Below are 14,390 nucleotides of genomic sequence, written 5' to 3'. Positions count from 1 at the left end.
TTATCACTTAACATTATCTCTAAAGACATGATACCAATATTGACATCTGTCATTATCACTTAACATTATCTCTAAAGACATGATACCAATATTGACATCTCTGTCATTATCACTTAACATTATCTCTAAAGACATGATACCAATATTGACATCTCTGTCATTATCACTTAACACTATCTCTAAAGACATGATACCAATATTGACATCTCTGTCATTATGACTTAACATTATCTCTAAAGACATGATACCAATATTGACATCTCTGTCATTATGACTTAACATTATCTCTAAAAACATGATACCAATATTGACATCTCTGTCATTATCACTTAACATTATCTCTAAAGACATGATACCAATATTGACATCTCTGTCATTATCACTTAACATTATCTCTAAAGACATGATACCAATATTGACATCTGTCATTATCACTTAACATTATCTCTAAAGACATGATACCAATATTGACATCTCTGTCATTATCACTTAACATTATCTCTAAAGACATGATACCAATATTGACATCTCTGTCATTATCACTTAACATTATCTCTAAAGACATGTTAAACCAACGACAGAGCTGTCTTTATGGTGATGAGGGTTTAACACTGACCTCGGGGACGTCCACGGCGAAAGGCAGGTTCTGGAACTCTGGTTCTTCATCATTGGCATCGGTGACAAACACCCGTATCGTCTCGACAACCTAAAGGAAGGAACAAACAGATGACATCACAACAGCCCAGCTGAGAAGCCAGGTATGATTATATGGGAAGTGTATAGGCCTATACATGTTGTTGTCAAAGCTCAGCTCACCTTATTCCGGCCATCTGTTATGCTAACAAGAGCTGAGATTTCACCTTGTTTCTGACAAAACAAAGAACACGTTGTTAACAGCACTCTAAATAGCACATCCGGTACTAGGGGGTAATGATAGTCTCTGGCGACAGACGGCAGACTTGCTTCTGGGTTGCTGAGATTACCAGAGATATTGTTTTCTCAAAGCTCTCTGCATTACACTCACCTCTCTGTCTAGTTCCTGAATGAGAGTTATTTTTCCTGACTTGGAGTCCACTCTCAGGTATTCTCTGGTACCCTTCTCAAAGGTCAGGCCAAACCACACGGCATCCCCCTCTGGGTCGGTACCGTTTAGGATATATACCTGTGTTCCTGTAAGGTTAGAGACAGAGATAGCACCTGCTTATGAATCTGTTATGAATACTTTATGAATGCTTATGAATGTGTTATGAATGCTTATGAATGTGTTATGAATGCTTATGTATGTGTTATGAAGTCTTTATGTAGGTACTCTTCAAATATTAAAGTGTTACCGAATTTGGTTATAACATCACCTATCAAATACATGAAAGGTAACCCATCTCTACCTCCAGTTGTACAGGAGAGAATATCATACAGCACCATGAACCTGACCTAGACATAGTTGTTTAGGAATAGGAATTCTGAGGTGTAACTTTCCCAAAAACCCAGGTTTTCAGAAATGTTGCATTCCGTAGTATTGTCTGATTGTTTTTCCTATTGTTGCCAGCCACCCCTGCCTCGTTATTGTTTTCCCTGGCTAAGCTTGTTAGCGCGCGTCACCGTCCTTTGCAGGGCATTATGGTGATACATCTAAGGCTCAATGCTGCTCATGTGATCACTGATCGGTCTATCACAAGCAAACCTGGGTTCAAATGCTATTTGAAATCTTTCAAATACTTTTGAGTGTTTGCTCTCGCCTGCATGGAGTGCAGGGTTTGCAGTTTTGGGACTATTCTGTTGGTCAACGAAGATAGACAAGCTCAACGAAGCACACATCAACTATTTGAAATTATTACAAATAGTATTTGAACCCAGGTCTGATCATTAGTTACTGTATAACGCTGCTCTTGAAACACAAAATCCATCACACCGTGATTTTCTTTTAATTTAGCCACATTATCCATGCTATTTGTAAATCACAAGACATACTGTATATTATCAATTCACAACTTCACTGACTCAATTGAATAATTAAATAAATAATCATCTCACTTATGTAACTGTTTACAACACTTACCGACTGGTGTGTCTTCTGAGATACTGAAGAGAGCCATGTTCCCATTGGTGCTGCTCGGTCCGTTGTCGTAGAAATAGGGAGCATAGTCTGACGTTTGCCCTGGTGGCGAAGAACAAATGAATCGAAATGTGTCACACTTATAACATAGCAGCACTATCAAGCCTATTCACAATCGCAAAAAGATAGATGACAATCTATGGATAACGAGTAAACTTTTATACAGTACAGAAATTATAACACATGCTGTCGTAATCAATTCAATACTTCTGACACCTGTGGTCCTATTTATCTGAATATTCAATTTTAATTATTGTACTCACTTCCTGAAATGGCAGGAAAGCAGAGAGAAACAAGACAGTTCAAAGTCAAAAGAGGTTAAGAGAATGGTATTATCTAAAAGATGGTAAAGGAAACCCAGTGAACTCACAATATCAAGACAAAGACCACGACAGAGAAAATAAAACATACCCAAAGAGGGAGGAAGAGTAACCAAGAAGACTAAGAGAAAAATAAACCCTCTCTTTTTCTTTTGGTTCTTCATCGTGATGGCAGAAGACGGTTTGTCAGGGTCATACAGGGTGGAGGTAGAGACCAGGAAGAGAGAGACCGGCTGAGGCTGAGTGGAACGGAGTCAGTGTCCTTCTGGAGGTGTCTACAGTATGCCAGGCATCTCACAAGACGGCTCAGCTCAGTGTAAGAAGCCGGAGCAGTCTCTCAGAGCAGCCTGGTCTCATAGGCTAGACGTAACATAGTAAATTGTAAATCCAGGAAACTCAAATTAGTATGATATGTTATGTTTGGTATGGTTACATAAGACAGGAGGTTACTTAAGGCAAAAATTAAAGTAGGTTGGTTGGTTGGTCGGGGTGAATGGGTGGGCGTATAACGTGAACGTCTAGCATGCCAAAGGTAGTGTGTTCGAATCTCATCACGGACAACTTTAGCATTTAAGCTAATTAGCAAATTTGCAATGAGTTACTACTTTTTAACTACTTAACCCTTCCCCTAACCGTAACCCTAACATTAACCCCTAGCCTAGATAACGTTAGCCACCTAGGGAACATTAGTGACATAATATTGGAATTTCGTACCATATCATATGTTTAGCAAATTTCTCACATATTGTACCAATTGCAATTAGTAATATATCATATGCGTTGTAATTTGTAACATATCATAGGAAATGGATGATGGACATCCACAAATGAATACATACCATACGAAACGTAACATACAGAGCATTCGGAAAGTATTCAGACCCCTTGACTATTTCCACATTTTGTTATGTTACAGCTTTATTTTAAAATGGATTCAATAGTTTTTTCCCTCATTAATCTACACACAATACCCCATAATGACAAAGCAAAAACAGGTTTATAGAAATTGTTGCAAAAAATATATAACAAAATGACTTAAATATCACATTTACATAAGTATTCAGACCCTTTACTCAGTACTTTTGTTGAAGAACCTTTGGCAGCGATTACAGCCTTGAGTCTTCTTGGGTATGACGCTACAAGCTTGGCACAACTGTATTTGTGGAGTTTCTCTCATTCTTCTCTGCAGATCCTCTCAAGCTCTGTCAGGTTGGATGGGGAGCGTCGCTGCACAGCTATTTTTCAGGTCTCTCCAGAGATGTTCGATTGGGTTCAAGTCTGGGCTCTGGCTGGGCCACTCAAGGACATTCAGAGACTTGTCCCGAAGCCACTCCTGCATTGTCTTGGCTGTGTGCTTAACGTCGTTGTCCTGTTGGAAGGGGAACCTTTGCCCCAGTCTGAGGTCCTGAGTGCTCTAGAGAAGGTTTTTATCAAGGATCTCTCTGTACATTTCTCCATTCATCTTTCCATCCATCCTGACTAGTCTCCCAGTTCCTGCCGCTGAAAAACATCCCCACAGCATGATGCTGCCACAACCATGCTTCATTGTAGGGATGATGCCAGGTTTCCTCCAGATGTGACGCTTGGGATTCAAGCCAAAGAATTCAATCTTGGTTTCATCAGAGCAAAGAATTTTGTTTCTCATGGTCTGAGAGTCCTTTAGGTGCATTTAGGCAAAATCCAAGCGGGCTGTCATGTGCCTTTTACTGAGGAGTGGCTTCCGTCTGGCCACTTTACCATAAAGGCCTGATTGGTGGAGTGCTGCAGAGATGGTTGTCCTTCTGTAAGCTTCTCCCATCTCCACAGAGGAACTCTAGAGCTCTTTCAGAACGACAATCGGGTTCTTGGTCACCTCCTTGACAAAGGCCCTTCTCCCCTGATTGTTCAGTTTGGCCGAGTGGCCAGCTTTAGGAAGAGTCTTGGTGGTTCCAAACTTCCTCCATTTAAGAATGATGGAGGCAACTGTGTTATTGGGGATTTTCAATGCTGCAAACATTTTTTAGTACCCTTCCCCAGATCTTTGCCTCGACACAATCCTGTCTCGGTGCTCTACGGACAATTCCATCGACCTCATGGCTTGGTTTTTGCTCTGTCACCTGTTTAACCTTATATAGACAGTTGTGTGGCTTTTTCGAAATCATGTCCAATCAATTGAATTTACCACAGGTGGACTCCAATCAAGTTGTAGAAACATCTCAAGAATGATCAACGGAAACAGGATGCACATGAGCTAAATGTAAAGTCTCATAGCAAAGGGTTTGAATACTTTTGTAAATTAGGTATCTGGGTTTTTTTTTTTATACATTTGCAAACATTTAAAAAAATCTGTCTTCGCTTTGTCATTATGAGGTATTGTGTGTAGATTGATGAGGGGAAAAAACATGTAATACATTTTAGAATAAGGCTGTAATGTAACAAAATGTGGAAAAAGTCAAGGGGTATGAATACTTTCCAAATGCACTTTATGGGCTAGCTAAACCTAGCTAAAGAATATTAGCATACTGTATCAAACTATTTGGACTTTTGTCCCGGATTTACATTTACTATGTTACGTTTACCCCTGAGTCCAGGTTGCTCAGAGCAGTATTAATCCTACCTGTACTTCTTTACTTCACAGCCACAGCAGACATCTTAGATAGACCTCGTCTACTGCTGCTCTCACCCCCAAATATGAGACTGTTCTCCACAGAGAGGCTAGGAGATATCTGTCACAGACTGTTCTCCACAGAGTGGCTAGGAGATATCTGTCACAGACTGTTCTCCACAGAGTGGCTAGGAGATATCTGTCACAGAATGTTCTCCACATAGAGGCTAGGAGATATGTCACAGACTGTTCTCCAAAGAGAGGCTAGGAGATATCTGTCACAGACTGTTCTCCACATAGAGGCTATGAGATATGTCACAGACTGTTCTCCAAAGAGAGGCTAGGAGATATCTGTCACAGACTGTTCTCCACAGAGAGGCTAGGAGATATGTCACAGACTGTTCTCCACAGAGAGGCTAGGAGATATCTGTCACAGACTGTTCTCCACAGAGAGGCTAGGAGATATCTGTCACAGACTGTTCTCCACAGAGTGGCTAGGAGATATCTGTCACAGACTGTTCTCCACAGAGAGGCTAGGAGATATATGTCACAGACTGTTCTCCACAGAGAGGCTAGGATATATCTGTCACAGACTGTTCTCCACAGAGAGGCTAGGAGATATCTGTCACAGACTGTTCTCCACAGAGAGGCTAGGAGATATCTGTCACAGACTGTTCTCCACAGAGTGGCTAGGAGATATCTGTCACAGACTGTTCTCCACAGAGAGGCTATGAGATATATGCCACAGACTGTTCTCCACAGAGAACCTTTAAGTCTAAGGTGCTTAAGACTGCGGGGTTCAAATGGCACCCTATTCCCTATTTAGTGCAATGCTTTTGACCAGGGCCCATGTGTAAGCAATAAGGTACCATGTGAGTCTACACCCCCAGGCTCAGGAAGCTGTATGGTGCTTCCGGAACATATTCAGACCCCTTCACTTTTTCCACATTTTGTTACATTACAGCCTTATTCTAAAATAGATGTCATGTTTTTCATAAATCTACACACAATACCCAATAATGACAAAGCAAAAACAGGTTTAGAAATGTGTGCAAAAAAAACAAAAAAAACATAAATATAACATTTACACACACCCTTTACGCAGAACTTTGTTAAAAAGCATCTTTGGCAGCGATTACAGCCGAGTCTTCTTGGGTATTACGCTACAAGCTTGGCACACATGTATTTAGGCTGTTTAATCCATTCCTCTCTGCAGATCCTATAAAAGCTCTGTCAAGTTGGATGGTTGCTGCAAAGCTATTTTAAGGTCTCTCCAGAGATGTTCGATCCAGCCTCTGGCTGGGCCACTCAAGGACATTAAGAGACTTGTCAAATCAAATGTTATTTGTCACATGTGCCGAATACAACAGGTGTATTCACCTTACAGTGAAACACTTCCTTACTTAACCAACAATGCAGTTAAGAAAAATACAAAAAAAAGAAAGAAAAGTAACAAATAATTAAAGAGTAGCAGTAAAATAACAATAGCGAGGCTATATACAGGTTGTACAGCTACAGAGTCAATGTGCGGGGGCACCGGTTAGTCGAGGTAATATGTACATGTAGGTAGAGTTATTAAAGTGACTATGCATAGATAATAACAGAGTAGCAGCAGCGTAGAATGGGGGGGAGGGCAATGCAAGTAGTCTGGGTAGCCATTTGATTAGATGTTCAGGAGTCTTATGGCTTGGAGGTAGAAGCCTGAAACCACTCCTGTGTTGTCTAGGCTGTGTGCTTAGGGTTGTTGTCCTGTTGGAAGGTGAACCGTCGCCCCAGTCTGAGGTCTTGAGCGCCCTGGAGCAGGTTTTCATCAAGGATTTCTCTGTACTTTGCTCAGTTCATCTTTCCCTCAATCCTGACTAGTCTCCCAGTCCCTGCCGCTGAAAAACATCCCCACAGCATGATGCTGCCACCACCATGCCTCACCGTAGGGATGGTATTGGCCAGGTGATGAGCGGTGCCTGGTTGCCTCCAGATGTGACGCTTGGCATTCAGGCCAAAGAGTTCAATCTCAGAGACTCTTGTTTCTCATGGTTGAAGAGTCATCATGGCTTGGTTTTTGCTCTGACATGCACTGTCAACTGTGGGACCTTATATAGACAGGTGTGTGTCTTTCCAAATCATGTCCAATCAATTGAATTTACCACAGGTGGACTCCAATCCAAGTTGTAGAAACTCAAGGATGATCAATGGAAACAGGACGCACCTGAGCTCAATTTCGAGTCTCATAGCAAAGGGTCTGAATACTTATGTAAATAAGGTCTTTCTGTTTTTTATTTGTAATACATTTGAAAAAATGTATAAAAACCTGTTTTCGCTTTGTCATTATGGGGTATTGTGTGTAGATTAATTAGGATTTTTATTTATTTAATCCATTTTAGAATAAAGCTGTAACGTCACAAATTGTGGAAAAAGTCAAGGGGTCTGGATACTTTCCCAATGCGATGTATATATATATTGACTGTAGTGACTCACTGAGACGTGCAGTCATGTGCCTTTCCTCTCTTCACACGTTTAAAAATAGAATGTGACGTCCTATGACACGCTCACACAGAGTACAGGAAGCAGCCAGACAGACACCTGCAACGTTCTTCCCAAAATATATGCAGTTACCATGAGCTTTTTCTTTGTCAATTAAAGGTATACAGATATTTAGTATTATATTTCAACACTGAAATTATAACTCAGTGATGTATTAACTTTCCTTTGATTTGTTTTATGCGTTACTTTAAATATTCCCAACAAGCCCGTACATTGAATAATACAGAGCAGAGTCATTTTTATTTTTATTTTGAGAAAGTGAACTACCAGTAAACATCTCAGGCGGTCCTGATTGAACTACGCCTACTAGAGGAAGTGTTCGCTAGGCCAAAGGGATTCAGGAAAGTTTCACCTGTACGTCTATGGGAATGTCAGACATACAGGCAGACAGAGAGAAAGCACGATGGGCCAGCTCAGTGGGAGAGATATTTCTACAGACACAAAAACAATGACAAGTTCAATGTAAGGTAATATTACAGGCTTTGGTTTATTCCGTTTCTGTTTTGAGGTTGGACTTTAGCGTGTATAGCTCGTCAGCACGTAGGGAGTGCCGATTGGTGTCACCTCGTTAGTCAGTATGTGTTACACCTGTGCTGGTTTGCCATCTCGTTAGTGGGAAGGTGTTTCACCTGTGCTGACCCAGGTGCCATTTAAGAGTGGCTGGCCCGGTCCTCCTGTTGTCTGGAGAGATGTGGATGGTTAACACCTTCAGTTGATGCGCCCTATTTTGATTTCTACACAAACAATCCTTTCATCTGATTTCCCTGGTTTAGTTTTGTTCTGCTTTTTTGGTTCGCTTCCTGTCTTTTACTTTGGTGTGGGTTTTTCTGTTGTTTCCCTGTTCTTGGGGAAATTTAGTGGTCGCTCGTGGTGGTTGTCTTCGGTTGCACTTGTTGTTGCCAGTGAACTTTCAGTGGACACCTCCATGAGTGTATTTCAGAACCCCTCCTGTTTAGTTTGGGTTGTTGTCAGTGATTCTCTGTTAGTTCCCCTTTCTGTTTGAGTGACAATTTATTTTCTTGCTGGGGAACGTAAGTTGGTTTAACAGTCATCACACTCGAGACCCCACTGATCCTGACTACGGTCATGTAGACATGATCCTTGAAAAGGTTGTATGCCCACCTCCACTTGATGGTCAATTCTCTGTTTAAGAACAACAATGTAATTTACTGTATGCAGATGTTTTTGATGCTTCAAAAATACAAATTATCAGTATTGAATGTCATGTGTTGATTTGGATTCAAGTAAAGACACTGGCACCCACTACTGGTGAGCCTGTCTGAAACAGAACAACGTAAAGGCAACAGATATCCACAGCAATCGTAAGGACATGTGAAGTTTTCCCATCTCATCTAGCGTTGCCCTCTGTTCCAACCATCTCCAGCCTACCATTTCTATATGTTACAAATTACATACGACGTCATCGGTACGTATCATACTGTACGTATCCTGATAAATAGTATATGCTACCGTTTAAAACACAACCCAAGCAGCTGCCGCAGCAGGTGAACACCAATCTGTTTTTCTAATGAAGCACCTGCTAGTTACAGATGTTAGCATCTGTTGCCAGTGCCCTGTTTTTGAGGTTTAATTTTGGCGGTTCAGAGTGGGGCGGCCATGGGCAGATGGCGACGAGGATTATCCTACTAAGCCTTTGTCATCTGGTGCTATAAGCTACGCAGCACAGAGCCATGTTGTCTGTGGAGAAATAGGTGGACGGACCCCTTCTGTTCTGTCCAGCACATCGCCGTCTAGTTAGACCCAGGGTCACTGAAAGGGCAGCAGATAAAGACGTTCAGACAAGGTTCAGATCTTTTCAATTAGTAGGATTCAATTGCCAGGAAAGTGTTTAATACTTATTCTCAATATTGCCTCTAGGATACCGGTAAAGACTTACTCTGAAAATTTGGTCAGATCTTGTTTTTTTCTGGACTATACATTGGGCTCCCGAGTGGCACAGCGGTCTAAGGCATTGCATCTCAGTGTAAGAGGTGTCTCTACAGACCCTGGTTTGATTCCAGGCTGTATCACGACCGGCCGTGATTGGGAGTCCCATAGAGCGGCGCACAATTGGCCTAGCGTCGGTAGGGTTTGGCTGTGGGTAGGACCGTCATTTTGAATTAGAATTTGTTCTTAACTGACTTGCCTAGTTAAATAAAGGTTAAATTAAACAATATTTAAATTGCCAGACAGTACACTGCACTAACATCCTAGAACTGTATGTTAATTGCACTATCTCTGCACATTGTGTATATTAAATGCAGAACCTACATTTTAAGTAACAGTTAGTGTTGGCAATAGCCCAAAAATTAAGGAAATTCAAATTGGCAGCCCTACCCTAAATTTCACAAATGCACTAGTTTAACAGCAATCAGATTATTACACATGCTACTGATGTGCCTCAAACGCATTAGGAAGGAAAACAATTGCCATAAATAACTTTTAACAAGGCACACCTGTTAATTGAAATGCATTCCAGGTGACTACATCATGAAGCTGGTTGAGAGAATGCCAAGAGTGTGCCAAGCTGTCATCAAGGCAAAAGGTGGCTACTTTGAAGAATCTCAACTATAACATATAGTATGATTTGTTTAACACTTTTTTGGTTACTGCATGATTCCATATGTGTTATTAATGAGTAGGTGTGTCCACACTTTTGATTGGTACTGTATGTAAGCAGAACGTTCCTGCCCCAAAGTTGCATTGCCCAATCAACACTTACTATAGTGGTTACTTGCCACTATAATATATGCAACTTCCAATTTGCACTCTGACACATGCCAATTTGCACTCTGCCACTGAATGACTGTGTTATATATTTTCCACTCTGTAGCACATCCTCCACAATGAATGTGTTTCTACATCCATAATATGCATGAAAAGCCATCTGGCATTAGAATCTAGAAGTGTTGTACCCTCTACTATCAAATCAAATCAAATCAAATTTATTTATATAGCCCTTCGTACATCAGCTGATATCTCAAAGTGCTGTACAGAAACCCAGCCTAAAACCCCAAACAGCAAGCAATGCAGGTGTAGAAGCACGGTGGCTAGGAAAAACTCCCTAGAAATGCCAAAATCTAGGAAGAAACCTAGAGAGGAACCAGGCTATGAGGGGTGGCCAGTCCTCTTCTGGCTGTGCCGGGTGGAGATTATAACAGAACATGGCCAAGATGTTCAAATGTTCATAAATGACCAGCATGGTCAAATAATAATAATCACAGTAGTTGTCGAGGGTGCAGCAAGTCAGCACCTCAGGAGTAAACGTCAGTTGGCTTTTCATAGCCGATCATTAAGAGTATCTCTACCGCTCCTGCGGTCTCTAGAGAGTTGAAAACAGCAGGTCTGGGACAGGTAGCACATCTGGTGAACAGGTCAGGGTTCCATAGCTGCAGGCAGAACAGTTGAAACTGGAGCAGCAGCACGGCCAGGTGGACTGGGGACAGCAAGGAGTCATCATGCCAGGTAGTCCTGAGGCATGGTCCTAGGGCTCAGGTCCTCCGAGAGAGAGAAAGAAAGAGTGAAAGAGAGAGTTAGAGAGAGCATACTTAAATTCACACAGGACACCGGATAAGACAGGAGAAGTACTCCAGATATAATAAACTGACCCTAGCCCCCCGACACATAAACTACTGCAGCATAAATACTGGAGGCTGAGACAGGAGGGGTCAGGAGACACTGTGGCCCCATCCGATGATACCCCCGGACAGGGCAAAACAGGAAGGATATAACCCCACCCACTTTGCCAAAGCACAGCCCCCACACCAGTAGAGGGATATCTTCAACCACCAACTTACCATCCTGAGACAAGGCCGAGAATAGCCCGCAAAGATCTCCGCCACGGCACAACCCAAGGGGGTTGTGTAATAACCTTCATGGTTATTATCTGACTCTCTACTATAACCTTCATGGTTATTATCTGAGCCTCTACTATAACCTTCATGGTTATTATCTGACCCTCTACTATAACCTCTACTATAACCTTCATGGTTATTATCTGACCCTCTACTATAACCTTCATGGTTATTATCTGACCCCCTCTACTATAACCTTTATGGTTATTATCTGACCCTCTACTATAACCTCTACTATAACCTTCACGGTTATTATCTGACCCTCTACTATAACCTTCACGGTTATTATCTGACCCTCTACTATAACCTTCACGGTTATTATCTGACCCTCTACTATAACCTCTACTATAACCTTCATGGTTATTATTTGACCCTCTACTTTAACCCTCATGGTTATTATCTGACCCTCTACTATAACCTTCATGGTTATTATCTGACCCTCTACTATAACCTTCATGGTTATTATCTGACCCTCTACTATAACCTCTACTATAACCTTCATGGTTATTATCTGACCCTCTACTATAACCTTCATGGTTATTATCTGACCCTCTACTATAACCTCTACTATAACCTTCATGGTTATTATCTGACCCTCTACTATAACCTTCATGGTTATTATCTGACCCTCTACTTTAACCTTCATGGTTATTATCTGACCCTCTACTATAACCTTCATGGTTATTATCTGACCCCCTCTACTATAACCTTTATGGTTATTATCTGACCCTCTACTATAACCTCTACTATAACCTTCATGGTTATTATCTGACCCTCTACTTTAACCTTCATGGTTATTATCTGACCCTCTACTATAACCTCTACTATAACCTTCATGGTTATTATCTGACCCTCTACTTTAACCTTCATGGTTATTATCTGACCCTCTACTATAACCTTCATGGTTATTATCTGACCCTGTACTATAACCTTCATGGTTATTATCTGACCCTCTACTATAACCTTCATGGTTATTATCTGACCCTCTACTATAACCTTCATGGTTATTATCTGACCCTCTACTATAACCTTTATGGTTATTATCTGACCCTCTACTATAACCTCTACTATAACCTTCATGGTTATTATCTGACCCTCTACTTTAACCTTCACGGTTATTATCCGACCCTCTACTTTAACCTTCATGGTTATTATCTGACCCTCTCTACTATAACCTTCATGGTTATTATCTGACCCTCTACTATAACCTCTACTATAACCTTCATGGTTATTATCTGACCCTCTACTTTAACCTTCACGGTTATTATCTGACCCTCTACTATAACCTCTACTTTAACCTTCACGGTTATTATCTGACCCTCTACTATAACCTTTATGGTTATTATTTGACCCTCTACTTTAACCTTCACGATTATTATCTGACCCTCTACTATAACCTTCATGGTTATCTGACCCTCTACTATAACCTTCATGGTTATTATCTGACCCTCTCTACTATAACCTTCATGGTTATTATCTGACCCTCTCTACTATAACCTTCATGGTTATTATCTGACCCTCTACTATAACCTTCATGGTTATTATCTGACCCTCTACTATAACCTTCATGGTTATTATCTGACTCGGCTGGTCATCTAGGTTCCTGCCTTCTAGGGAGTTTGTCCTGGGTCTGTATTGCTTGCTGTTTGGGGTTTTACGCTGGGTATCTGCAAAGCACTTTGACAACTGCTGATGTACAAAGTGCTTTATAAAATACATTTGACATTATATTGATATAACCAATTATTTTCAAGAGAAACTTTAGTAACGATAGTTTTAGGAAACGCGGAGATTTAAAGATGCTCCTACGAAGGTTCTAACAATGAACTTAGTCTTAAGATGCTTTTGGGAAACAGGGCCAAGTCAAAAAAAATGGTGATAAGCACCGATAAGAAAAATAAACCCTCTCTTTTTCTTTTGGTTCTTCATCCTGATGGCAGAAGATGGTTTGTCAGGATCATACAGGGTGGAGGTAGAGACCAGGAAGTGGGAGACCGGCTGAGCGGAGCCGAGTAAGTGTCAGGATCATACAGGGTGAAGGTAGAGACCAGGGAGAGGGAGACCGGCTGAGTGGAGCCGAGTAAGTGTCAGGATCATACAGGGTGGAGGTAGAGACCAGGGAGAGGGAGACCGGCTGAGTGGAGCCGAGTAAGTGTCAGGATCATACAGGGTGGAGGTAGAGACCAGGGAGAGGGAGACCGGCTGAGTGGAGCCGAGTAAGTGTCAGGATCATACAGGGTGGAGGTAGAGACCAGGGAGAGGGAGACCGGCTGAGCGGAGCCGAGTAAGTGTCCTTCTGGAGGTGCAGTGGCTATTGGTATCGATTTTAAAATCCTAGAGTCTTTTCCTTATAGCCAACGTGGAACATGAGCTGACTATTTGTTCCTGAGATGCATTTAATCCATGAATCCAGAAATCAAATGTACACATGTTGTTTGCCATAAAAATAAAGTTCAATTTATTCAAATTCTTGGTTATAATGTTGCAAAAAAATTATCAAAATAAAGAAGATAATTCTAAGATATTCAAGCTACAACTTGGGCATTATTGGATCAAACAATATCACAGAGACAAAGAAAGCACAGTCAAAAGACTGTATGGACTCAGCCAGCCATTCCCATGTCTCTGACTGTATGGACTCTAGCCAGCCATTCCCATGTCTCTGACTGTATGGACTCTAGCCAGCCATTCCCATGTCTCTGACTGTATGGACTCTAGCCAGCCATTCCCATGTCTCTGACTGTATGGACTCTAGCCAGCCATTCCCATGTCTCTGACTGTATGGACTCTAGCCAGCCATTCCCATGTCTGTGACTGTATGGACTCTAGCCAGCCATTCCCATGTCTCTGACTGTATGGACTCGAGCCAGCCATTCCCATTAGGTCTTTGGACCCCATTACTGTTATAGCAACCTCCTGTAAAGGGTGGCATATCAGTCAAACAATAATTATGACAGACAGATAATCAGAATGACTTA

The 14,390-nt window shown here is 41.5% G+C and overlaps 1 protein-coding gene across 1 annotated transcript in view; it reads right to left on the bottom strand.

The window, feature by feature from the left end:
* LOC120045319 (cadherin-related family member 1-like) overlaps window positions 1–12,815 on the bottom strand; it is a 42,359-nt gene extending 29,544 nt beyond the window's left edge. The window contains exons 1-5 of the mRNA XM_038990200.1: window positions 12,797–12,815; window positions 2,057–2,155; window positions 1,025–1,170; window positions 817–867; window positions 617–706 (exon numbers count right to left, since the gene is read on the bottom strand). Coding sequence (XP_038846128.1) covers window positions 617–706; window positions 817–867; window positions 1,025–1,170; window positions 2,057–2,155; window positions 12,797–12,815 — 405 coding nt within the window. The remainder of the gene's footprint in view (window positions 1–616; window positions 707–816; window positions 868–1,024; window positions 1,171–2,056; window positions 2,156–12,796) is intronic.
* Window positions 12,816–14,390: the final 1,575 nt, after the last annotated feature.

This window comes from Salvelinus namaycush, chromosome 4 (genome assembly GCF_016432855.1).
Source record: "Salvelinus namaycush isolate Seneca chromosome 4, SaNama_1.0, whole genome shotgun sequence".
In the NCBI taxonomy this organism is placed as follows: Eukaryota; Metazoa; Chordata; class Actinopteri; order Salmoniformes; family Salmonidae; genus Salvelinus; species Salvelinus namaycush.
Note: the sequence above shows the minus strand (reverse complement) of the source record. Positions and strands in the feature narration are given on the sequence as shown.